Source organism: Mus caroli, unplaced genomic scaffold, assembly GCF_978045245.1.
Source record: "Mus caroli unplaced genomic scaffold, Mus_caroli_1 scaffold_7, whole genome shotgun sequence".
NCBI classification, from domain to species: Eukaryota; Metazoa; Chordata; class Mammalia; order Rodentia; family Muridae; genus Mus; species Mus caroli.
In genome coordinates this window covers 64,003-91,096 of record NW_028227262.1, presented here as the reverse complement: position 1 = coordinate 91,096, position 27,094 = coordinate 64,003, and the positions used below count along the sequence as shown (strand labels likewise).

The following is a 27,094-nucleotide window of genomic DNA, read 5'->3' as shown; positions in this document are numbered from 1 at the left end:
AGGCCTTCTCCTTTTGAAAAGAACACTTTTTTAAAACACCCCTTTACCTCAATTATTATTCTTTATCACTCCAGACCTACACAAAAAAAGTAATAGCCATGCCACATGTAGAATTCTGACATGCCTACTTAACTCACTAACAAAACACAGCAGTTCATTGCATTTTAATTCAGGCCTAAACAAATTCTCAGGACATAGGCAGAACGTCACTAGATGCTTTCTAGAATATCACATGAATAGCCTGCTGCCTAGTTCCTGATAGACTCTGTTCCCCTCTGAAATATCATAAGCCAACTCACCACTATCAGCATTTCTCTCTTTATTTGGTTTTCCAAATTCCCACCAAAACAACCCATTAAGCTTTGTTTACACCATTCAAGAGCTTTTGTAGCCCAAAGTTCCAAATACTTCCAGATTCTCCCAACAAACCAGTTCCCAATGCTTAAGAATTTCATGGTCAGGTTTATGACAACAGTAACCTTACTTCTTGGTGCCAAATTCTGTCTTATCTACTTTCTTTTTGCTGTGATTAAAATACTCTGTAAAAAAGCAACTTTGTGGAAAGAAGGTTTGTTTTGTCTTTTAGAACTTGGAGCTAACAGTCCATCACAATGGAGAAGGCATGGTTGCAGATAGAGAAGGCATAAAAGCCAGAGCATGAAGCTAGCCAGATTATAAGTACTTAAGGTCTATCCCTAGTAACTCACTTTTCCACCTCCCAATGGTTCCATAAACTTTCCAAATAACACCTCCATCAGGTGACTAAGTGTTCAAACATATGAGCATATTGGGAGATATTTCACATTCAAATCACAATAGATGGTTTAGTGTTCCTAATTGGTTTGCACTGTGAGTTTTCACAATTACTGTTGTTTGTATTCTTGAATCTGCAATATGATAATTTGTCTAGTTTATCAAAGATGAACTAAAAGTTCAAATCTTTCAGAGGGTCTTGCTCTATAAAACAAATTTAAAGCTATTTACATCTAGTTTAAACTTATTATAGTCACTCAGTCAGGACATCAACCAAGTACCAGACACAATATTAAGCCAGTGAGATATGGGAATCTATAGAGTATGACTCTTGACTTTGGTAAATTTGGAAACAACCCACAATGCAGGATTCTACTTTTCTCCCTTTGTAGTTTGGTACCTAGGTCTAAAATGTTGAGTTTTATAAAAGTAGGGGTCAACGGAGGAATGGAAAAACTCAAAAGAGAAAATAAATCCATAGGCTGACAAAATTGAAAATTGATTTCTGATCATAGCCTTTACCCTCTTCCCTTTCTCCCTGCCTCCAGCTTTTGAGTGTTGCAGAAATAAGATGTCTTCTTAGGAATGTGAGGGAAGGCTTTTCAGCCAATCAAGAGGGTTACTAGGATACCCCATGTATATTCACATCATTCTTTCCACTATGTGTACTGAGTTTCCTATGCAATAGCTGATAGACAACCCCACACACAAGGCACTTAGGTCTGATGTGGCTGGAATAAGTAAGTTCTAATGGAGAAATTTAGACTTGAGAAATGCATTTTTTAAAATAGAATCCTCATATACTTAAAAACTATAAGGATATATTTGTTGGTATGTATATTTGTGTGTGGAGCACTTAGTGATAAAGAACACAGAAGATTTTAAGACAAGTTCACTTAAATTAGTAGTGTTTTAAGTGGTTATTCCATTGACTTCTATGGTCCTAATGGCACCTCTGCACAGGCAGGAATGAACAAACAGTGTATGGAGTATCTGAAACTGCATGTAATTTGCCTAGACAGTTAATTAGGCCACTGTTAGGTATCCTTAGAAGAGTGCCAAGATGCCTGGGAGTGTTTATTAGCCCAGATGATAGTTGAAACATGAGAACTCAGTTTTAAGATAAATTTATCCCATATATAGACACCAAACCCAGACACTATTGCGATGCCAGGAAGTGATTGCTGACAGGAGCCTGATATAGCTGTCTCCAGAGAGGCTCTGCCAGAGCCTGACAAATCAGAGGCATATGCTCACAGCCAGGGGTTGGGGGAAGATCCTAAATAGCATTGATCAGTATACAGATGTAAAGAAGAAACAATCACTGTTTAGCTAGTAGTGACTTTTGTTCTTTGGAAAGATGGCCTGACATTGTCTGAATTCTTTCCTTTCTTTTTATTTTTAATGAGAAATTACATGTTTTAAAAAATGTTTGGTCATTCAATTTCTAAATATTGCCAACCAAGGAAAATAATCAATATTTTGCAGGTCAAATATCTAACATTTATTTATAGGCTACATTGTCTATGGCTACCATTTTGTATTCACTACTTGAAATCATTTGATATCCAAAGGGACAATACAATATGTACCTTCTTGGCCCACTATAGTACAGAATGCAAATAAAGGACTATGTTAATTTGGCAAATTGGTCCAGGATCATCCAGGTTATTGGATGCTCCAGACTAGGTACTAATGTTTTTTAGAGAACAGTTTGTCTGCACATTGTTATAGCTGTGCTGCATTGTTTAAAACGATCTGTTATGTGTTTTCTCCAAAGAGCTATTTATTATTCTGCAATCTTTTTTCCATTTTTTATTGGTTATATTATTTATTTACATTTCAAATGTTATCCCCCTTCCAGGTTTCCTCTCTGCAAAGCTCCTAGTTCATCCCCCATTCCCCCTGCTTCCATGAGAGAGCGCCTCTGCAATCTTTTAAAAATTATTTATTATTATATGTATATGTACATTGTGTGTGTGCACACACGTGTGTGTGTGCTACAGTGTGCAAATAGGGGTCAGTTTTCTTTTTTTTAATTTTTTTTTCAGTTTTCTATTTCCAACTTTGCAAACATTTTAGGGATTAGACTCAAGTTACCAGGCTTGCATGGCATGTACATTTACCCATTGAGCAACTCATTGACCAAATACTTATAACCTTACATAATAATGTGTAACACAAAAATTCCTCCTTTAAATACAATTATGTACCAGTCCAGGGGGAGTGAGGATTATAGGAAGAATGAAAGACTCAGAGACAAAGGTTAGAAACTGGGAAGGCTGTCCAGTGAATATTTGGACAGCACCAAATATATTTCTCATAGCCTTAAATACTTTACAGTATTGTGGGAAACAAAGTTACAAGCCAACAGAGACCATGGCTAACGTACATTCAATATCTGTACCCATCTGGGGCCCCTCTATTGCTCCCCGTTCCTTCCTCGAAGATTAACAGAACATTCAGCCCCTCAACTTGAGTTTCAAGTGTATCCCACCCCCTCTTATTGTTCCATGCGTCAGCAGGCCAGGAAACCTCCAAGTAGACCCTGGCCTGACTTGACTCTTTCTGAAATGCAAGCTTTCACAGAAGCAGGCAAAAATGGCTCCTGACACATTAGAAGGCAATTATTGGTAGTATGCAGTGAGAAGATTGTTTGTTTTTTTTTTTTTATATTTACTCAAATCTACATTTAGGGTAAAACATTAGCATGATAATTGACATGTGTGGTGGTTTAAATGAGAATGCCCTTCAGAGGCTCATATATTTGAACGTTTGATTCCTAGTGGGTGGAACTATTTGAAAAGAATTATGGGGTGTGGCTTTGTTGAAGGAGATGTGCCACTGGAGGCATGCTTTGAGATTTCAAAAGCCCACACTATTTCCAGTTAGTTCTCTCTCTCTCTCTCTCTCTCTCTCTCTCTCTCTCTCTCTCTCTCTCTCTCTCTCTCTCTCTCTCTCTCTCTCTCCCTCTCTCTCTCCTTAGTGCTTGTGGATAAAGATGTAAGCTCTTAGTTACCACTCCATCATCATGCCTGCCTACCTGGCACTGCCACACTCTCCACCATAATTGTTACAAACTCTTAACTCTTTGAAACTATAAGCTCCAATAAATTATTTCTTCTGTAAATTGCCTTGGTCATTATATCTTGTTCACAGCAACAGAAAAGTAACTAAGACAGAAGTCAGTACCAGGGAGTAAGCTATTTCTGTAAAGGGCATGGCCATGCTATTTATTAGAGAAATGTGGAAGATTTGGGGGATTTAGGCTAAGAAAGTGATTGAATATTTTAAATGAGACATAATGGGCCATCTTTAATAGGAGCTTCAGAGCTTCAAAGGCAGTAGTGTTGAGGTCAATGTGGACTATAGAGACCCAACTTAAGAAATTTCAGAGGAGAACAATATTAACAACTAGACTAAAAGCAATTGTGATAATTCAGGCAAAGAATGTGGCTGCTTTTTGGCTTTGTCCTAAGAATCTACCTGAAGCTAAATTGAAAAGTTTGGGAATATTTTTGTTGACAGAAGAAATTTCAAGACAACCTAATATTGACTCATCATGTGGTTATTAGTGATTACTCTTATGCAAGACCTCAATGAAAAACAGCAATCAGGGAAAAAATACAAAATGTACAGTTTGGGGAGAAAAAAGAACACCTAGAAATTTAGTATTGGAGCAAGGCTTGTTCTGAAAGCAATTAAGGAGAGAGATCTGATGCAAAATGGAGTAAAGGAAGTTGTATCCTTAGGGCAAGGCCCCACCAAACTAACACTGCAGCTTGTGAAAGGAAGGTGTTCATGTAAAGAGGCCTTTATGTCAAGTTGTGAAAGTGACACAGCCTGGGTTGTGTTGGAGACCCAAAGATGTTAAAAATGTTATAGTCTTGTGATATCTGCCAAGGAAACCTGTAGGCAGGGAATGAGAAAGCTTGAAAGATAAGTGTGTTACAGTCAGCAAAAGCTAGAAGTGTGAAGGTATCTACACCCTTTGGCATCAGACATGGACTTAGAGGGTTTGAAGTTTTCTCTGCTAGGTTTTGGTCTGACTTTGGTCCAGTATATCCTTACTATGCCTCCTTCTTTTTGGAATGGTATGTATAGTTTGTGCCATCATATTATGAAAGTATGCAATTTTTTATTTTTGCTTTGATTTTACTGAGGATTATAGTTAAGAGATTTCCTTGATTCTCAGAAGAGACTTTGGACTTTTAAACTGTATTGAGACTGTAAAAGATTGTGGGGACTTTTTAAGTTGGACTAAATGCATGAGCCTATGGGAGTGGAAGACAATGGTTTGAAAGAGAATGACTTTGAGGGGTTCACATGCTTGATTACTTGGACTCTAGTTGGTAAAACAGTTTGGGAAGGATTAGGAGGTATGACCTTATTGGAGGAGGTATGCCACTGTAGTAGGCTTTAAGGTTCCAAAGCCCAGACAATTCCCAGTTAGCTCTCTCTTTGCCTCACATTTGTGGATCAAGATGCAAGCTCTCAGCTACTGCTTCAGTGTCATTCTTACTTGCCTGCTACCATGCTCACCACTGTAGTGGTCATAAACCCTAATCCTCTGAAATTGTAACCCCTCAACAAACCCTTCCTTCTATAAGTGTTCTTGGTCATTGTGCCTTTCACAGCAACAAAAAAGTAACTAAGACAACACATTTTTTTCTACTTAACTTTTTTGAGTAATTCTGTTATGGAAATGTTGAAATTATAATGACATTTGTTTTTTCTTTAGAAGTATTTTTGCTGTATTTTTATATAATGTATCCTCTGCCTCACAGTGTGATAAGGACATTCTTTTTTTTTTAAGATTTATTTATTTATTATATGTAAGTATACTGTCACTGTCTTCAAACACTCCAGAAGAGGGAGTCAGATCTCGTTAAAGATGGTTGTGAGCCACCGTGTGGTTGCTGGGATTTGAACTCCGGACCTTTGGAAGAGCAGTCGCTCTTACCCACTGAGCCATCTCACCAGCCCCCGATAAAGACATTCTTACAAACATTATTTATTTATATGCCTTACAGAGTTTATTACAAGCTGTAGGGTGGTGAACATTCTGTTAAGAGTTAATACTCTTGGAGCTGGGAGTGGTGGCGCACGCCTTTAATCCCAGCACTCAAGAGGCAGAGGCAGGTGGATTTCTGAGTTCGAGGCCAGCCTGGTCTACAAAGTGAGTTCCAGGACAGACAGAGAAACCCTGTATCGGGAAAAAAAAAAGAATTAATACTCTCCTCATTCCCATATGTAATTAAGTCTTAGAAACACACTATGGATCTTCCATAGTGTGTTCCATGAACCAGTGGTCTAGTGACCTTCTATAACACTTAGTGCTGCTTCTTTCATAACTGTGCAAGCCTTACCCTAGTAGAGATTAATTACATTTTCACTTTCCTTACAGCAGAATGTTATATGTATGTGAAGAAAAGCAATATGGGAAACTTTAAGACATCCTTAAAAGGAAAGGATATATACTTTCCTTCAATCTTCTGGTGACATAATCAAAATGGCATGCCTACTACTACCTGCTGTATTGCATGAACTATAGTAGGAGGTTATGTAGCAAGAGACAAGCCTTGTTCACAGACAAACTCATTAAGCTGAGATTCCAAGCTTGCCTTGGCTATCTGTCCTTATTCTGTTACATAGGGTAAAATCCTTTTATCTCAACTAAGGAACTTTTAAATAGGTCTTGTTTATATCAGTCAAATCTACATCCCAACTAAACTGATGCCTCAAAGTTTTTCAAAATAAGCAATTATGTTAAGAAAAGAGAGGAGGGGGAGTAAAATGTATATAAAAGTGATAATGGTCTATGATATTGGTTTCGATTTAAACAATGAAAATACAAATACATATAAAACTAAATGCACAATTTATGTTAGTATCTAATAGTATGTTTGTTATTTATTCTAGTTTTTTCAGAGTAGCTATTTATTAATCAAATTCCTTATTGAAGAGCAGAATTTGGTTTTAAACTTTACAGAGGGAGCATTGGCATACTGAGGGATATTTAAGAGAATAAAAAAAGTACTTTTGGTTTGTTTGTTTGTTTTGTGACAGGGTCTCACTATATAACTCTTACTGACCTGTAAACTTACTATGTAGTCAAAGCTGGCCTCAATCTCACAGAGATCTGCTTGCCTCTGCCTCCAGAGTGCTGGGATTAAAGGTACATACCACTATGTGTGGCCCAGATAAAATGCTTTGTTTGTTTGTTTGTTTGTTTCTTTGTTTGTTTGCTTCTTTTTGTTTGTTTGTTTGTTTGTTTGTTTTTTCAAGACAAGGTTTCTCTATGTAGCCCTAGGTCGCCTGGAACTCACTTTGTAGATCAGGCTGACCTTAAACTCAGAGGTCCACCTGTCTCTGTCTTCTGAAAGCTGAGATTAAAGGCATGTGCCACCATACCCAGCCAGATAACATATTTTTAAAGGGTGGCATCTGGTTAGTACAATGGAAAAGTCTCCAGGAAGGCATACCAGCTCACAGTGACACTATCATCAATGGTTCTTATGACCAAAGGTTGTTTGAGCAGGCTCTTGTTTATTATAATTCAAAAGAATATTACATTACTAATACTATATATAGATATTTATTATTTGGGATTAATTATTTGGGGATTTTTTAATCTTAATCTCAAACATATTTTATTGAAATTTTGCTTTTATTATGATCTTTTGAACAAATGTTTGTATGCATACTAAAATCTCCTTTTCATTAATGAAGTAAAAGTAATGGTAAAAAATTTTTTCTTGGGTTGCGAATATTGAAAATTTTGATAAAATATTACCAAATATATTTTATCATTATTTGTTAGGAAAACAACTCTGTCTTCTTCATTGGCTCTTTAAAAATTTCCTAATACAGTAAAAACCGTTTCTTTTCTTTTAAGTGTTAAATTATATATTTTTATTTTTTAAAATATGGCTAATTGTATATATATTTATATAGAGATATATAGATAGGTGTGTATATGTACATTTGTAACTGTCTAACTATTGTGTATTGCCATAAGAATATGATATATACTTTTTATTATTTATTTTGTAGACTGTTATACTTTTCTTATGTTTAATAGGAGTTTTATAAGGCTCAAATTTTAGTTTTATCAATCTTCTTTAACTTGATTTAGGTTGAATACGAAGGCTTAAAGCATGAAATTAAGCGATTTGAAGAAGAAACAGTATTACTGAATAGCCAACTAGAAGATGCCATTCGACTGAAAGAGATTGCAGAGCATCAGTTGGAAGAAGCCCTTGAGACACTGAAGAATGAAAGAGAGCAAAAGAACAACCTGAGGAAGGAGCTGTCCCAGTACATCAACCTCAGTGATAGCCACATCAGCATCTCAGTAGATGGGCTCAAGTTTGCTGAGGATGGAAGTGAGCCAAATAACGATGACAAGATGAATGGACATATCCATGGGCCTCTTGGGAAACTGAATGGAGACTATCGTACTCCCACTACCAGGAAAGGAGAGTCCCTACACCCTGTGTCTGACTTATTCAGTGAGTTGAACATTTCAGAAATACAGAAATTGAAGCAGCAGCTTATTCAGGTAAGAGCTTCATTCATGTTGATGATATGTAACATGTTATGGAATTTTTGACACACAAAGGGGAGAACATGTTCTGTTGATTTTTTTTTCTGTAGTTACTATAATGAAGAAACTGATAGAATTTTAGAAAATATCATATTAAATTCAAACAAATTACAAAATAGACCCCAAACTGTTTTAAATATATCATCTCATTTATCAAGGTATTCTATCTCTATAATAAGCTTGAGAGAGATCTAGTATTTTTTGTTTTGATTAAAATTTATAAAAAGTCTTTTTTAGAAGAAAAAGCTAGTTGGAAAAAGCTTCAGTTTGTTTTAATAGTGCTTAAACTTTAGAGGGTATTCATTTAGTTTTCAAAGGAAAAAGAACACAGAAGTCCCCAAATTCACCATATATATATTTGCTGAGATCATAATCCCAACAATAGAAGATTGTTTTCCATTTTCTTCATGAAAAATTCAAGTGGCTTGGCTTCCATAAAATTCCATATTATGAATTAGGTATTTTTAGATTGACCTACCAGAGCTCAAACAAGGAAACATTTGAATTTAATTTTAAATAATGGGAGTGTTGGCTCTGCTGTATACATGTCTGTCCAACTGCATTGAGTTCATTATTGGCTTTTCCCTGAAGTTATTCAGACATTGTCTTCTGTCATTACAGGTAGAGAGGGAAAAAGCTATTCTTCTGGCCAACCTCCAGGAGTCACAAACCCAGCTAGAACACACCAAGGGGGCACTGACAGAGCAGCATGAGCGAGTGCACCGGCTCACAGAACATGTCAATGCTATGAGGGGCTTGCAAAACAGTAAAGAGATCAAGGCTGAGCTAGATTGTGAGAAGGGCCGGAACTCAGCGGAGGAAGCTCACGACTATGAGGTGGACATCAATGGCTTAGAGATCCTTGAGTGCAAATATAGAGTGGCCGTCACAGAAGTCATTGATTTGAAAGCAGAAATTAAGGCCTTAAAGGAAAAATATAATAAATCTGTAGAAAATTATACAGAAGAAAAGACCAAATATGAGAGTAAGATCCAAATGTATGACGAACAAGTGACAAACCTTGAGAAGACATCTAAGGAGAGTGGTGAGAAGATGGCGCACATGGAGAAGGAGTTGCAAAAGATGACTGGCATAGCCAACGAAAATCACAACACCCTCAATACAGCCCAGGATGAGTTGGTGACATTTAGTGAGGAACTAGCCCAGCTTTACCACCATGTGTGTCTATGTAATAATGAAACTCCCAATAGAGTCATGTTGGACTACTATAGACAAAGCAGAGTTACTCGAAGTGGCAGCCTCAAGGGGCCTGATGATCCCAGAGGGCTTTTATCACCAAGATTATCCAGGAGGGGTGTGTCATCCCCTGTAGAATCAAGGACATCATCTGAACCAGTTTCAAAGGAAAATACAGAGACTAGTAAAGAGCCAAGTCCAACTAAGACTCCCACAATCTCTCCTGTTATTACTGCCCCACCATCATCTCCAGTTTTGGATACAAGTGATATTCGCAAAGAGCCAATGAATATCTACAACCTCAATGCCATAATCCGGGACCAAATCAAGCATCTGCAAAAAGCAGTGGACAGGTCCTTACAGCTGTCTCGTCAAAGAGCAGCAGCCCGAGAGTTGGCCCCCATGATTGATAAGGACAAGGAAGCCTTAATGGAAGAGATTCTCAAATTGAAGTCCTTGCTGAGCACCAAGCGGGAGCAGATTGCAACACTGAGGGCAGTGTTGAAAGCCAATAAGCAGGTAATACGATTTTGTTTTAGTTTGAAAGCATACTAGTAAAAGCTTTCTTAATTTATTTCCTTAATTTTGTTGAAATTTTAGTTCAAAGGTAAGTGTTCAAATTCCTGGGCAATAGAGCAACAAAATACATTCCAATATCAATTAAAATGTAGTTTTATTTTAAAGTGTGTAAGGGACCAAGGAGATAGCTTGTGATAAAGGTGCATTGCTGCCAAGCCTAATGGCCTGAGTTTTATAGTTAGTTAGTTAGTTAGTTAGTTAGTTAGTTAGTTAGTTAGTTGTGTTATTAGTGTACTTGAGTCAAAACTGAAGCACTAGGAAGTTTTTCTTAAATACCAGTCATTTCCCTCTGGAATAGGATAATTCAATATAAATCTACCTGACAAATTCTTTGATGACTGATTTCTTTTCCCTTCTTGAGTTTTACTTGAGTGTGAGTATCCAGATATATATATATGTGTGTGTGTGTTTGTGTGTGTGTGTGTGTGTGAAAATAAAACTGTTTATCTGAAACCCATTTAAGTGGAGTGTTGAACAAATATTGGTATTGATGAAAAGCAGCAGCAACATATGAACACCTTTTTTTTGCAAACACAGGCAATGTCAACAAATAGAGTATGCGTGTGTATGCTCTTTAGAGAATGAAGATTCATTACCTTTTTAGAGTGTCTTCTTCTTTTACTCAAATCTGAGTGAAACTATACCAATATGTCATCTACTTTCTATTTGTCATCTGTTTCCATTAATCCATTGATAGAAATTGGATGTCTGTACACAAGCAGAAATATTTTCACAATATAAACACGCTTTATATAAATTTAAGGGGAAAATCACTTAAAATCATCACATTAGAGAGGTAGAAAATGTTAAGGTGAATGAAGAAATTATGAGAAATCTGATTTTACTTTGAAATTAGAAAAAAAGATTATTGATATACTGCTATAATTCAAAAACTATACAATGTAGAGTAGTAACTTTTATGCTAGATCTGACTCATATAACTTATTTTGGAGAATTCTCAGCCAAGACATTCAGATAACTTTCCTAACCTCTTTCTGAAGGAAAAATCTAATAGGAATAGAAATAGAAATCTAGTTTGTTTGTTTGTTTGTTTGTTTGTTTTAAATGTGAAGAGGCTTAATTGAAAAGGCAAGTCCTGCCAGGTGTGGTGGCGCACGCCTTTAATCCCAGCACTTGGGAGGCAGAGGCAGGCGGATTTCTGAGTTCGAGGCCAGCCTGGTCTACAAAGTGAGTTCCAGGACAACCAGAGCTATACAGAAAAACCCTGGCTCAAAAAAACAAAAAACAAACAAACAGAAAAGGCAAGTCCTAACTTATAAATAAGCATTCATATGGGGGTACAAAACAGGACATAAGAATGTTATTAGTAATCTATTGTGAATTTAATTCATGTCTTTCTGTACTTACAAGACAGAATATATAAAATATTTTAGATTGCTATAAACTGTGCTATAGGAATTAAGAAGAGAACAGAGCATTCCTAAAGGAGTGTGTATTTTCACTGTACACTACAATCGAGCCATAACTTGTAATGGCTTAGCAAATTTTATAAAAATATTTCTTGCTATATATTTGGTACCCATTTAAATAATGTTGAACAACTGCCATGGATTGATATAGTGCTTATGAGCCATTAATAATTTCAAGTATCAAAAGATGACATCAGTTAGATACAGGCCTTGTGGAGTGTTAATTATTAAGTCTAATGTGAAAATGATGTGGTTTAGGAAAAGTGGGAATCATCTTGTTTTACAACAAACATGATATATTCTCTATGAGCCTTGTTTTATAATTTAGGATTTTTTCCCCAGAAGCATGGTGTCTTCAGATGGAGTAATATAGTTGTTATAAAGTATCAGCTATGTACTTAATTGTGTCAGGTGTGAAGATTCCACAATATATACATGGTCCCTACCTTTCAGAAGAGGACTCACATCCCCTTGGGACGAGCAAATAATTAGTGTGATGTTACATATTTTTGTATTCAAGTTGTGGGAATATTGCCTTCAAACAACTAACATTGCCTATAGGAATTAACAAAAGTTTTCCAAAGCAATTTTAATTGGGTTTGTTCTTAAGGGGTAAGAAGTATTCTCCCATGGGAAGAAGAAATAATTTCACACAAAAGAACAGTAAATAGAGGGGGGCAGGTGTGTTAGAAAGAGGGTGTTCTATGCACCTATCTTGTGCTGTATAAACAGGCTGTTTTTAGACATTTGCCAATGGCACCTACTGATTCAGTTTATGCTTTTCTTTAATCTCCTACTGTGCTAGGCTAGCTTTTGATTTGAAACAATATTCATTCAAGGAACTTCAGAAATGCCTCAATCCCAAATTCAGACAACTATGTTAATCCATTAAACATTTCCACACTTTCTTTTTTTCTCTGTCACAAACACACAAAGAAATAATTTGACCACAATTCATTGTTTTGAGCAAGTTTTATTTAAAAATTTAGAAAATTCTTGATTTCTTGTTACTTCTTTGACTTGAACATATAGTTCATTATATACTCATGTCATAAGTGGCTTATATCTTTTACTCTATGTTTTGGACCCCCAGAATAATATGGGTGACATAAAGTATTTGATTTTTCACATACTTCACTTGGAATTGGTATTTTTTTCAAAGAGAATAGCTTCTTGATAACATCCAGTATGTTTAAAGTTTCATTTTGGCTCTCTAAATCTCTGAAAATCATACACTGTCAACAACCAGCATGAACTGTTTACTAAAGTACTGTCACCACACTGAATTCTGATACTGACTCATACCAGGCTTTAAAGACAATTATTGAATCATGACATGATTTGACATTAAAGGAAAATGTCTCTATGTCCAATGTATGCATATGCTTATGCAAAATCCAACCTAATCAGTTTGTTTCCTTTTATAAGAGCAAAGAATAGATTTGATATAAAGAAGTGTGTGGGCCAGTTGTTTCTAATGTGAGGTGGTAAGCACTGTGATTTTATGCTTCAGACAGCTGAAGTGGCTTTAGCTAACCTGAAGAACAAATATGAAAACGAAAAGGCAATGGTTACTGAAACAATGACAAAACTGAGGAATGAACTAAAGGCTTTGAAAGAAGATGCTGCAACCTTCTCATCCCTGAGAGCAATGTTTGCAACAAGGTAACTTTTTTCTCCCTAAAATTAAGTATTCCACATGGGAAGAGCATTGTCAATACTCATGAATAAATATATTTAATTTGCATGAAGAAAATGATGAGATATCACGTTGACAAATCTAAGATTAGAATTATGGTTTTGGAGCTCAAGGTCACATGAAACTGAATCTCATGGAGATGACAAAGAGAAACCTTAGACTGCAAGGCTGCAGGTATTGGTTTCTGGGTTTCCCACAAGACTCATTGGCATTTAGTAATATATATATATAGTATATATATATATACACACTATGGAGGCAGGACAAAGAATGGAAAGGGAGGCAAGATCCCATTTTTTATGAAAGAAATTAGGGTAATATTCAGAATTAAGAAAACACACATTTCTTCTTTGGGAAAGAAATTTAAAGGGATATTTAAATGCTCAGTTTAGATCATATTTTAAGTATTATTCCCTTGTAGTCCATTTTCACAGACATTAGTTTGTTTCAGGTAACAATTGCCTTACTTTATACTTTAAAAATATTTTCATGTTACCAAAAAGAATTAATCCAAGGTCCTAGACTTCATTTTATTTTTCAGTAAGCTCTGATTTTTCTCATAATCCACATAGCCCCCATAGTCTTGACATTAAAGGTTTGTGGAAATGGGTGCCCTGTGAACCTAATGTATTTTAATCATAGATCCTGTTTTGGTTTTTTTTTTTTGTTGTTTTGTTTTGTTTTTCTGTATAATACCTCAAGCATATGCTGATTTCAGTTTGTATAATATATTTTGGATAATTCTCTGAGCTCATCAGCTATCTGGTAGAACATGAAAAATAACTTACCAGTATCTTAAACTCAGCAGAAATTCAGTGTGAGTTTTCTTCTCATCCAACTTTTTCCAAATGTGTGGACTCAGGTTTTAATTTCAGTTGGGAAATAGCACAGAGCTTGTCTTTGTGCTTCAGTATAAAAATGAAGCTGAATGAAGATGTCCCCAATGGCCTGCTGTACCTGAATCAAACAAAAATCTTCATTTTTTTTTGACAATTCACTGTTTTATTATTTGATTGAAAACTCACTGAAATTTTGATTTTTTTTTAACTTGGAGGAAATCTGCCATATTGAAAACACATTTGCTGCCATTTAAAATAAAACCTGTAAATACATATAAAAGGGAAAATGTTCTTTTTATTAATATTATCACTTTTGATATAGTATATATACTATAGGTATAACATATAACAAACTTTTTGCAAAGGATACAATGTTATACAATAGAGACAATGATTGTAATATACCTAAAGTAGTGGTGGATATTATGTGACATTGTATTATCACCCCAAGCTGCTATAATAACTATCTTTGAGGTTTATGCTGCTTATTTAGAATGTCCCCTTACAGATTCCATTGTGAGGCTGAATCACCAATTACTAATCATGATCTACTGTTTCCAATTGTCTGTTATTATAGAGTATTTCCAATTTATTGCTAGGAAGATCAGTGTTCTACATTCCAGTCAAATTTATTATAATTCCTTTATCTATGGGAAATATTCTCAAGACCCCCAGTGGATTTCTGAAACTAGTACCAAACTCTATAGACCACTATGTTCCCCTTATATGTAGATGTCTCTGATGAGGCTTAAATGATATTATTGACTATAATAATATAATATATAATGTTGCTATATAACCATTCTAACAGTATTGCATAATAAAAGTTTTGAGACTACAGTGGACATCAATATCTGGGTTGAAGGTAAGAGAGGAATACCTTTCTAATTAAGTTCTAGTTTAGCTTTGCCAGGATTCCTTCCTCACCTCTTTGCTTGGGTTCCAGATGCGATGAATATGTCACACAGTTGGATGAGATGCAGAGACAGTTAGCAGCTGCAGAAGATGAGAAGAAGACTCTAAACACTTTATTGCGAATGGCTATCCAGCAAAAACTCGCCCTGACACAGAGGCTGGAGGACTTAGAGTTTGACCACGAGCAGTCCCGACGCAGCAAAGGCAAACTTGGAAAGAGCAAGATCGGCAGCCCTAAAGTAAGTGGGGAGGCGCCAGACACCGTGCCTACCATAGACACTTACCTCCTGCATAGTCAGGGCCCACAGATCCCTACCATTCGGGTCAGCAGTGGCACTCAGAGGAAAAGGTATGCATGCAGCTATTGTCATAGTGTGGTACAGTGCACAGGCTTTAGTTGACTGTAAAAAATTATGTGCTTTTACTGTGTAGGATGGAGAAAAGAAAAGAAAAAGGAAAAAATTAAAGCTGTTAAGAGCTTTGCTAATGCTGGTCTTTCTGCTACCCCATCCACACATACTGATTAACCATAACATAATTTTCAACATCTGTTAATGTTTTTGCTGCTGTTTGTGTACATAAATATGTCTCTTCCTAGCCTCCAACCTAAAAACGGATAGATAAAGTGGATATTAAAAGTGAATATCAGTGAACATGGACTGTAACCATATCTCTGGAAATTATGCTATTTGTCATTTTTTTATGTAATTGGGCAAAGATATGAGTTTGTTCTCTTAGGGAACACTTGTCCATAAGACTAAACTTGATGACTAATTGAAAGGTCGTGGTTATATTTCATAAAATAGAATAGAATATGTATAGTCCTTTTCTTAAAAGCAAGTTTTTGTGCCTTTTTTCATTAGTCAGGTTAGTATTGCTCAAAAACCACTTTTAAGGATTTTAGTGACTTGACCTTGTGACCTCTTGCCAAGTTCTGGTTGTTGAGTTACTTGCCCTGTGTTTAGTTACTATAGTTAAAGTTGTTCATTTGAGGAGCTTTCATTTAAGAATCAAATAATACATATATTTTCTATTTGTGGTTCAAAATGTCTATAATAAACTTCTATTCCAGTATTCAGAGTAGTTTTCAAAAATGGGTTGTATCCTGATATGAAAACTAAAGAATTACAAAAAAACTTGATTTTTCATATTTAAAAAATAATTAAATGCCAATATAACTAATGTTGTCATTGGTGAGGTGCTGAAAGGTAATTAAAGTCAAACTTTTTTGTTTCCTGTATGTATTTTTCTTGGATCTCCTGCAAGACAATTTTCACCTTCCCTTTGTGATCAGAGTCGTCCCAGGACTTCAGGGGCTTCCTACCTACAGAATTTATTAAGAGTTCCCCCTGATCCCACCTCCACAGAATCATTTCTTCTGAAGGGTTCCCCTTCCATGAGTGAACTCATCCAAGGGCATCGGCTCAGCAAGGAAAAAAGGTTAACCGTGGCTCCACCAGGTAAACACTTTTTCCTTGGGTGCATGTGATGCAAATGACAGTTAAGTCAACAGATCTCCTCTTCTCTAGCCCACAGTTGGACTGTGACATGGGACTTCCACCACTGAAGTGAAAGCTCCCTTATAGTTAGCTTCCTGTTTTCTCTTTCCATAGTCAGAACTCAGGCATGTCTTGGGATTCTTCAGTTTTCCAGTAGCTTAGGAAGGAGAAAGAGGGTTGGATAATGGGATAGGCAGAGAGAATGAACAGTAGATACAACACAGAACATGTGTGCACCTGTCTACAGTTCTGTTGTTCATGGCTGTTCCATCTTGGTAGTTTTGTTTTCTCTTAACATTAAAATTAATTTAGAAAAGAAGCCATACTTATAACACATTTTTAGGGATAATTTCTTTTTTTGTAGTAACCAGAATGTACAAATCCTTGACAATTCTACTCCTTGGGAACATTCATATTTTCATATCATACTCTCATGGTGACATTTGATTGATGTTTACCAGTGTGCCCCCGTTTACTTTAGCTTCACTGTTTTGTACTTTTCTACTTTCCCTCATGAAAAGGCCTAATGTGGGTAATGCAGACTATCCCTTATGAAGTCCCTGCACAGATCAAAGGTGGAAAACAAGTCCATAAAGCAAAATAAGCACAAGGACAGACATTAGTTTTCTGCTGCAGTGAACATAAAATTAAAATGAGTTAAAATAGTTGTTAGCATTTACAAGATCAGGAATGCCACATAAACATCTGTATTTCTGGCCTCTTTTGCAAGATTTTTGGATGTGTGGCAGCTCCTGGCTGGATCTGTATTTGAGCCTGTCAGCTGTGCTGTTAGACACAGCAGGTTCTACCCTTGGCTGTAGTCCCTATCACTTCCTATTGGTTATAACCATCTTTCTGTACTTGCTCCTCCACTTAGCCTCTGTGAGTGCCACCTTTGCCAAATTTTACTTGATTTTTTTTTAAACTTCAAACTTATTTTAATTCCTTTTTGAAACCCCAGCCTTTGAATCTCTTTTTTTCTTATTGATTTATGCTGTTGGCATACTAATCAGGATTAGATATGTGGTCAACAAGGCTGGAGAGATGGCTCAGTGGTTAAGAGCATTTGTTGGTCTTGCAGAGAACCTGATTTTGTTTCCCAGTACCCATATAGTAGGTAGGTGCAGATCCAGGGAACCAGACCCCTTCTTCTGACCTTCATGAACACTAAGCACACACATGGTTCACATACATATATGCTGACAAAAGATACATAAAAATAAAATAAATACACTTAATATAAAAAAATTTTAAATGTGGTCTTATTGTGCAGCATATGTTTAATGTTCTAAGAATTTTTTGAGGGAATGAGTAATGCTGATTAAAATTTTTTTAAAAATAGCTAGAATTTATACACTCATGCATAAATTACATGCATATACACATGTACACACCTATACATAATGTACATCTATACACATAGACGCACACACACATATACATACACACACACACACACACACACACACATATATATATATATATATATATATATATATATATATATATAAAACCTATACATAAACTTATCCATATACATCTCTATATACATAATTACTAACCTGGATATATTTACTCTCATATCTTACTTCCTACTGTTCTAGATTCTTTTAAAAAGCACCTAAGTAATCTGTGAACCACCAAAGTAGTAATGATTTACCAGGGAACCTAATATGGGTAAAACTCATAAAAACCTTTCTAGCTTTTTAAATGGATTTAGTAGTACTGCCTTCTTAGAAAACAACTAGTATGATTAATAAGTAGTTCTGTTGTATTTAAATATTAGACAACATATTAATAAGATTAAAGTTAATGAATATTAGCAATAACTATTTCCATCATTGTATGTCCGTTCGGTCCTTATACCCATGAATATGTATTTATATTATTATCATTACATTGTGGAAGCTATTAACATTATGTCATAAACTTTTTCATGTTGCTACTTAGTTTTACTTTTAAGATTATTATCTCCAAGCTTTATTTTTATTATTTTAAAATTATGTGTATATGTGCACATGAGTGTAGGTGCCCTTGGAGGTTAGAAGAGGGCATTGGATCCCCTGGAGCTGGAGTTACTGATGATTGTGAGCCTCCCAACATGGATGCTGGGAACTGAACTTAGGTACTCTGAAAGAGCAGTATGCACTCTTTAATTGCTGAGCAATCTCTCCATTCCTTTGTAGTTTATTTGTATTTCATATGCTATTATCCTATCAATCATTCTCTCCACTTCTATCCATTTTCTTGTATGTGTAGGACCCTGCTTGGCTTAACTTCATGCTTTCCACTTCTCATCTTTTTGGTCTTGGGCTCAGAAGTAAGATGATGGGCTAAAAGTTGAATGTGTTTATGGTTTTTGCTCCATTTTGGTGTTGCTTCAGAAAAAAATCATATTATACTCTCTACCCTACGAAACTATTCACACATTCTAAATATTTCTAATAATTTACATACTCTATAATTTCTTCAGTTTTAAGATACCATACATGGGTAAAAGTACCATTACATGGTCTAAAAATTCCTTAGTTTTGAGAAACTATAAAATATCATTCGATATGAGTATTATACACAGGATCAGAGGTATAAATACCATAAGATTCATAATCATAAATAGATCTAAAAGTTGTTTTCATGATAACTTAACATTTTTATCAACTCTGTGTTTCTAGCTATTTATTTGAAGTTAAAGTGAGTAAGAGACAGGGTTGCAGATGCAGACGGATCTCTGTGAGTTCGAGAGTTCCAGGACATCCAGAGCTGTGACACAAAGAAACCCTGTCTCAGAAAAAACAAACAACAAAAAGAAAACAAGAGAGAGCGTGTGTCTTAGTCGGGGTCTCTATTCTTGTACAAAACATCATGACCAAGAAACAAGTTGGGGAGGAAAGGGTTTATTCAGCTTACACTTCCTTACTGCTGTTCATCACCAAAGGAAGTCAGGACTGGAACTCAAGCAGGTCAGGAAGCAGGAGCTGATGCAGAGGTCATAGAAGGATATTACTTACTGACTTGCTCCCCTGGTTTGTAGACCAGGCTGTCCTCGAACTCAGAAATCCACCTGCCTCTGCCTCCCAAGTGCTGGGATTAAAGGCATACGCCACCATGCCTGGCTTCAGCTTCCTTTCTAATAGAATGCAGGACTACCAGCCAGGGATGACACCACCCACAGTGGGCCCTCCCCACTTGATCACTAACTGAGAAAATGCCTTGCAGCTCGATCTCGTGGAGGTGTTTCTCCAAGGGAGGCTCATTTCTCTGTGATAACTCTAGCTTGTGTCAAGATGACACACAAAACCAGCCAGGAGAGGGAGAGAGGGAGGGAGAGAGAGAGAGAGAGAGAGAGAGAGAGAGAGAGAGAGAGAGAGAGAAAGAGAGAGCTGTTATAGCCCAAGGAATAATTTCTATTACATATTATTAAATCAATCAATGTATTTATTTATTAATAATATTAATAATTTCTCATTTATGTGTATGAATGTTTCACCTGCATTTATGTCTATGTACTACAGGCATGCCTAGTATAAGCCTTGAAGCTAGGAGAGGAAGTCAGATCCCCTGTTACTGGGGTTACAGACAGTTGTGAGCTACCAAGTGAATGCAGGGGATCAAGCCCTGGTCCTATAGAAGAGCAGACATCTACTTAGCCCCAATAACAACCAGTTTAAGCCTTAATAAATTCTTATCAGATCAATATTTTCTAAAGAATTCTAGTTAGGAGGATTACTATAGAAATTGATTAATCACACACACCAAGCGTAGTTTCCAGAAATACCTACTTTATTGACTACATATATTAATTTTGTTAATGTGAAATATTGTTTGAGACATATTTAGTTTTATTCATGTTTTTAATATGTTATTGACTACTATAAAAATTCTGACAGCAATATATATTAATTATTTTTAAGAAGCAGTCCCTTATTTTAGAATTTTTGATAAATTTTGTAAAATAAATATTTAACAAATTTTATTTTAATAAACAGATACGGATATTTATTTTTCTGTTTTGGGGGAGAATTCTGGTCTTGCCTGTGGCTCTGGTTCATTCTTTACTGAGTTATCCCCTGAAATCTTTTTTTTAAAGATTTATTTATGTATTATTATATGTAAGTACACTGTAGCTGTCTTAAGACACGCCAGAAGAGGGAGTCAGATCTCATTACAGATGGTTGTGAGCCACCATGTGGTTGCTGGGATTTGAACTCAGGACCTTTGGAAGAGCAGTCAGTGCTCTTAACTGCTGAGCCATCTCACCAGCCCCCTTTTTGGTTTTTCGAGACGGGGTTTCTCTGTGTAGCCCTGGCTTTCATGGAACTCACTCTGTAGACCAGACTTGCCTCGAACTCAGAAATCTGCCTGTCTCTGCCTCCCAAATGCTGGGATTAAAGGTATGTGCCACCACTGCCCGGCTATCCCCTGAAATCTTATAACTTCTTGTAGTGGCAGTTGATTTATGTGTTAATTTCTTATATATTCTGGTGGGCTAATTTTGGTTAATAATTGGATTCTAAGATAGTAGATATAATTAATATATATGCCTCATTAGTAGGGCATCAATATGAAATAACTGGTAATACAACCTGCTGATTATAAACTCCTTTGTCACAACAGAATCCATTTCTATTAGATCTCATCAGGGTTGAGAATCATATCTCAGCTTAGCTGATAACACATCAGAGTGTATGCCAGGAGATTCATAGGGTCAAGAACAAGAAATTAAAGAGCTGGGGAGAAGGATTCAGCAGTTCATACTAGTTGCTGCTCTTGAATCTGAATTCCATTCCCAGCAACCATCTGGCAGCTCATAACAGTCTGTAACTCCTATTCCAGAACATTCTATTGTAGCCTCCTCAGGTACTGCATACTTATGGTGCACTTGTATATATGCAAGCAAAACACCTATGCACATAAAATGATAATAAATATAAAAACTGTAATATCCAAAATGAATTCAAGATCACCTAGTCCCTTCCCCCTTCGAAAAGGACTTTCCAAACTGTACTAGCAGGCCAAGTGCACAGCCAGATAAGAAAGCCAGCTGACTAAACAAATGTAAAAACATAGTTTTGGCGGTCAAAATGATTAAGTTTGCAACTAACCAAAACAATATTAGCTGTTCTCAGAGAAATAATCATAACAAGATCAGCAATTCCCTTACCCCACCCCATCCCACACTGAATTCTGAAAAAGACCACAAACCACCCTTGACCTTGTTGCTAGAATCCCCCTGACGTTGATAGCTGTGACGTTAATAGCTGTGACGTTAATAGTTGACCCATAAGTTCAAAATGTACTATTACTTTGCTGACCAAATCATAATAACCCACCATGGGGCAAGCAAAGTGAGGGACTAGGCCAAAGGATTACTTAGTCACTATACAAGCCAAACAATGCCTGAAAGGGTTACTTGCTACACCAATGAGAACCCTGTTGCTCAAATCTGCCCCTTACAAAGGTATAAAAAGTGTGTTCTTTTTTTTGTTCTGGGTCTCTCCTCTGGCCTGCGTGCTGAGAGGGGAGTCCCCAACATGTTGGATCAATAAGAATCCTCATGTGGTTGCAGCAATGGCGGTCTCTGTGGTCCTTGTGAGTAAGGGTCTTTTGACGAACTCAAACATCACAAGTAAAAGATATTATTTTTGTACTAAATATCTGATTTTGTAGTACTTTTGCAAAATGAACAACAAATTTCAAACTTAAAAATTAAATTTTCACTTTGGACTTGAATTGATAACCTAAGAAGTTTCTTTTTTATTTTTAATTTTTTTAAGATTTATTTATTTATTATATGTGAGCACACTGTAGCTGTCTTCAGACACTCCAGAAGAGGGCGTTAGATCTTGTTATAGATGGTTGTGAGCCACCATGTGGTTGCTGGGATTTGAACTCAGGATATTTGAAAGAGCAGTCGGTGCTCTTAACCACTGAGCCATCTCACCAACCCCAGAAGTTTCTTTTTTATATTGTGTTTTCCACATAAGAATTTTTCCCTTAGTTCCCTTTTCTATCTATCTTTTAAATTTTTTTACAGTCCAGTCATTATGCTCCTCCCATTCTACTCTCTGACAGTTTCTCAGTCTCCAAGAGGATATCTCACCCCATACCCCCCCACATCCCTCCAGGCCTCCCCATTCTCTGGGGCCTCAAGTCCCTGAAGGATTAGGTGCAGTCTTTTCTCACTGAGGCCTGACCATGCAGTCATCTGTTATGTATGTGTCATGGGTCTTGGACCAGCTAGTGTATGCCGCCTGATTGGTGGCTCAGTGTCTGAAAGATCTTGGGGTGAAGGTTTGTTGAGACTGCAGGTCTTCCTATGGGGTTGCCCTCCTCAAATTCTTCCAGCCTTTCCCTAATTCATCTACAGGGGCCATGTCTTCAGTTCATTGCTTGGACCTAATATCTGCTTCTGTCTCAGTTAACTGCTTGTTGGGTCTCTCAGAGGGCAGACATTCCTTTTTACATTGTTTTGACTATCTTCATTGCTTTTCCCTCCCTCTCCATCTTGTCTTTCTCTTGCTTCTTTATGATGTTTCTGAGCTAATGTGAGAGAATGCTATTGTTCTGAAATCTTATTTTTGTTCTTTAATACTTTGAATTTTGCTGATTTGAAAAATCAGCTCACCAAAATGTTACCCTTAGACATGCAGCCACTGTATTAGATCTGTACTCAACACATGCACAGTTTTCACTGAAAAATTGCCTTTTACATTTCACTATGTCCAAATAATTAGTCCATTTTTCTGTTGTGTTGCAGACCTTATATGATTAAATTTGTTTCAAAACCATATTTCTTTTATTAACAAATTGCTCACTCATTCTTCAGAATTTAACAAAATTATCTGGTATGTGTCGGGCACTTTTTTTGAATAGCCATTACCATGTTCTTCATGAAAATGAAAATATATTAAGAAAGATAGACAGTTAAACAAATGATGTTAACAGACATTCTTGTTACAAAAAGGAAAACTAGGACTATTAGGGATATTTTCCCACGAGAGACACATGAATTGACTATAAAAGGTGCCTAGACTTTATTAGGGAGAGAAAAGGGTTATAGTAGCAAGAAGCGAAGGATGAAGATGTGGGTAGTGAGAATGTAAAGATGTGGGAGTGTGCAGTGAACAGATGAGGTGCAGATACAGATAAAAGAAGTTGTGGGTGCTGATGTGGGCAGTGAGAACGTAGGCAGTGTGTAGGCATGAGTGCAGATCAGTGAGGAAGGAAAGGGGCTCAATTTGTACAAAGTATTTAGTTAGAACTTGGTCAGGAGTTGAATGATGGAAAGGAAAGGAAGAGACTAGAGAACAGAGGTCTTTATGGAGGTAAACAGACTATCCACCCTGAACTTAGCTAGTAAGCTTATTTTTATTGTTTAGGTTTTCTTTTTAAAAACATATATTTTTATTCTATACATGTGGGTGTTCTGCCTGCCCATATATCTGTATACCATGTGAATGACGTTCCCACAGAGACCAGAAGTTTTTTACTTCCCCAGGACTAGATATACAGAGAGTTTTGAGCCATTTTTTGGTTATTGGTAATCAAACCTACGTCCTCTGGAGGAGCACCCAGTGCTCTTAACCATGTAGCCATCTCTCCAGCTCCACAGCTAACAGTTTAAGTACTAGGATCATATGTTCATTATGCAAAGCAATCAGGATGCCATCTGGGTGATGAACAGGTTAAATATGTGTAACACCTGACAAGATACTAGGGATTATGAAAGTGAAATTTAGTGAGTCCTTTGTGCGCACAGCTTGTTTTTATTATCTCTGCCTCTTTATCTTTCTTAGTTTGTATGTGGAAAGACTTTAGTAAATGTTATTTAAATCTATTTCCTCAACTAACAGTCTCAGTAATTTGTTCCTCTTCACACATTTTATTTTTCTATAGAACCTTTTCTATTTATGTGTGTTCCACTTCATCATATCACTGTCCTGCATTTTTTTTGACTTAATAGAAACAATGTTCTGTTTAAATTTGTGGTCTTTCCAAAACTTCTCTCTGAAGGAGTGAATTCCGGACCTAGTGCATGTTAAATGCGTATTCTCTTGTTAAACTACACTCTCAGCTCAAACGTATAATTTTTTAGTCTGTGTTTTTCTTTAGCTTGCACAGAATTCTTCTTATAGGAGATGGGTTAGGCATTGCGTGTCTATGGTTTGGCATCTGCCAAAACAAAAGTGAATTCAAATACTACTTCACTCATGGTATAGTACAGTTGTGGAACACTTGTCTAACATTCTCAAGGCTTCATTGATCACTACAAAATTACCAGCCATATTTCCTTCCATCTTGTCCCAACATAGTACACATAAAATCAATTCAGATTTCAAATTGTAGTGAATCATGAATGTTGTATACCATATTTTCTTCCACTTTAAGGGCTAATGATGAGATTTTTTAAAAAGATGTATTTATTTTATGTATGTGAGTACACTGTCACTGTCTTCAGACACACCAGAAGAGAGCATCAGATCCCATTATAGACGATTGTGAGCCATCATGTGATTGCTGGGAATTGAATTCAGAACCTCTGGAAGAGCAGTCAGTACTCTTAACTGCTGAGCTATCTCTCCACCCCCATGATGAGAGTATAATACTTTTAAATATCTTCTTTCTTTAAGTTTTTCTTTGGAAAATTTACTTCTACAGGATACCCTTTAGCATAGAATGATCTTGAATTGAGATATGCAGTATTAAGTAAGATTGCTGACAGATTCTGTTTCTCATTCTAATAACAGACAACTAATTGAATACTGAAAAATACCATAATTTTTTTCTAGACACTTTTTTTCCTTTTGTTTTGTTGTGTTTTTGTTTTTGTTTTGAGACAGGGTTTCTCTGTATAGCCCTGGCTGTCCTGGAACTCACTCTGTAGACCAGGCCGGCCTCGAACTCAGAAATCCGCCTGCCCCTTCCTCTGCCTCCCAAGTGCTGGGATTAAAGGCGTGTGCCACCACACCTGGCCCTTTATGGTCTTATAAAAGCATATGGTCAGTTTTACCATCATATACATAAGTGTAAACATTATGTATATTATTATTATTAAGTCTTTCTAATATCATCTCCACTGGGGAGAAACAGCAACTTTGTCCTTTGTGCTCACAGCAGACAGAGTTTGGTGCTTGATTTCTCTTGTAAGCTCCTTATAGATCCAAACCTCTTTGGTCTTTGAATCTCAGGATCACACAAATAGCTGGCACACAGTACCAGTCACACAGCAGGTACTCACTGTATTGAATAATATGGGTATAAATTGTGTACAGTATCTCAACTTTATTAGCTACACATCTAGTTCTTCTGGTATATAATATAATGTGTTGCAGATGTGACTTAAGATAGATAATGCATTAAAAGCTATTTGGCAATTTTTGAATTTTATTTCTCTTTATAGAAAGTAGACCTCTGCCATAACTGTATCCACTCAACTTTTGTATCATTCTAAAAGCATTCTATACATATGCAAGCAATTACATATAAATATCTACATATATGAATACGTACTTACATATTTATTATTAGTAGCACTGATATAATCATAAACATAGATATGAATGCTGTTTTTCATATTATAGCTCCCTCTTTCCTAGCAACTCATCTTTTTTGTTTATTTTTAGCCATGGGAAACCATCCAACTGAAGAAAAATCTTGATGAAAGTTTGAAATACTTCTCTGTAAAATTGGAGTATTTCTTCACAGATAACAAGAATTATAGCTGTCAGACTGTGTAATGTTTAGACTAGGGCTACTAAAATTAGCAGCACATATACTTTAAAACTCTGTAGTAGGTACATTAGAAAAAATAAAAAGTTACTCATCTTTAACAGTATATTTTATTTACTATAGTCATAATAGTATCTCAGTAGGAGGTTCCAGTATTTCTGTTTCTTGATTTTGAGCTGTAGTATCTCCTACACAGCAAGCACATTTTGATTTGAACCAGTCATGTGCCAACTCACCAGTAGCATCGCATACCATTCAAGACCTTACTTCTAGTAGTTTTGATTAATAGAATTTCTGAATGTAAAACTTTTGTTTTTCACCATGTTTTCCTGGCTGGCCTATAACTGACTACGTACACTAGGCTGAACCCATAGAAATCCACCTGCCTGTGCTTCCAGAGTGCTAGGAATCTAAGCCCAGCTAATTGTAACTTTTGATAACTAATTTCTAATTTTTAAAGTAAGAATTAAAATGGTATATAATTTTAAAAAATTGAACCATTAATTATTTGCTGCTGTATATTGATTCTTGTTTTTCCTCTGACTTACAGTATTGCTCTTCTAAACACATTAAATGTTTGCAATGAAAGAAAAGACAAGAACAATACTTTTGGGTATTATATAGCCTAGGCTAGCCTCAAAATTACTATAAAGCCAAGAGGGATTATCTTGAACTTCTGATCCTCCTGCCTCCACCTCCTTAATTATGAAATTACAGATGTAAGCCACCATGTCTGGTTTATGCTGTGCTGGGGATCAAACCCAAGACTTTGAGCATATTAGACAAGCTTTATACCAATTAAGCTGTGTTATGTTTCTAAAAACGTGTAAAATATTTCAGTACTT

At 36.2% G+C, this 27,094-nt stretch overlaps 1 protein-coding gene across 5 annotated transcripts in view; it reads left to right on the top strand.

Moving 5' to 3' along the window:
- Bicd1 (BICD cargo adaptor 1) overlaps positions 1 to 27,094 on the top strand; it is a 131,929-nt gene that overhangs the window by 79,268 nt on the left and 25,567 nt on the right. For 3 of the 5 annotated variants that reach the window (XM_021165151.3, XM_021165150.3, XM_029478583.2), the window contains exons 4-7: positions 7,892 to 8,317; positions 8,984 to 10,078; positions 13,082 to 13,233; positions 15,053 to 15,260. In XM_021165151.3, the coding sequence (XP_021020810.1) occupies positions 7,892 to 8,317; positions 8,984 to 10,078; positions 13,082 to 13,233; positions 15,053 to 15,260 (1,881 nt within the window). Of the gene's footprint in view, positions 1 to 7,891; positions 8,318 to 8,983; positions 10,079 to 13,081; positions 13,234 to 15,052; positions 15,371 to 16,287; positions 16,482 to 27,094 lie in introns of those variants that run through there. The other 2 variants (XM_021165153.3, XM_021165152.3) reach the window with 2 other exon arrangements.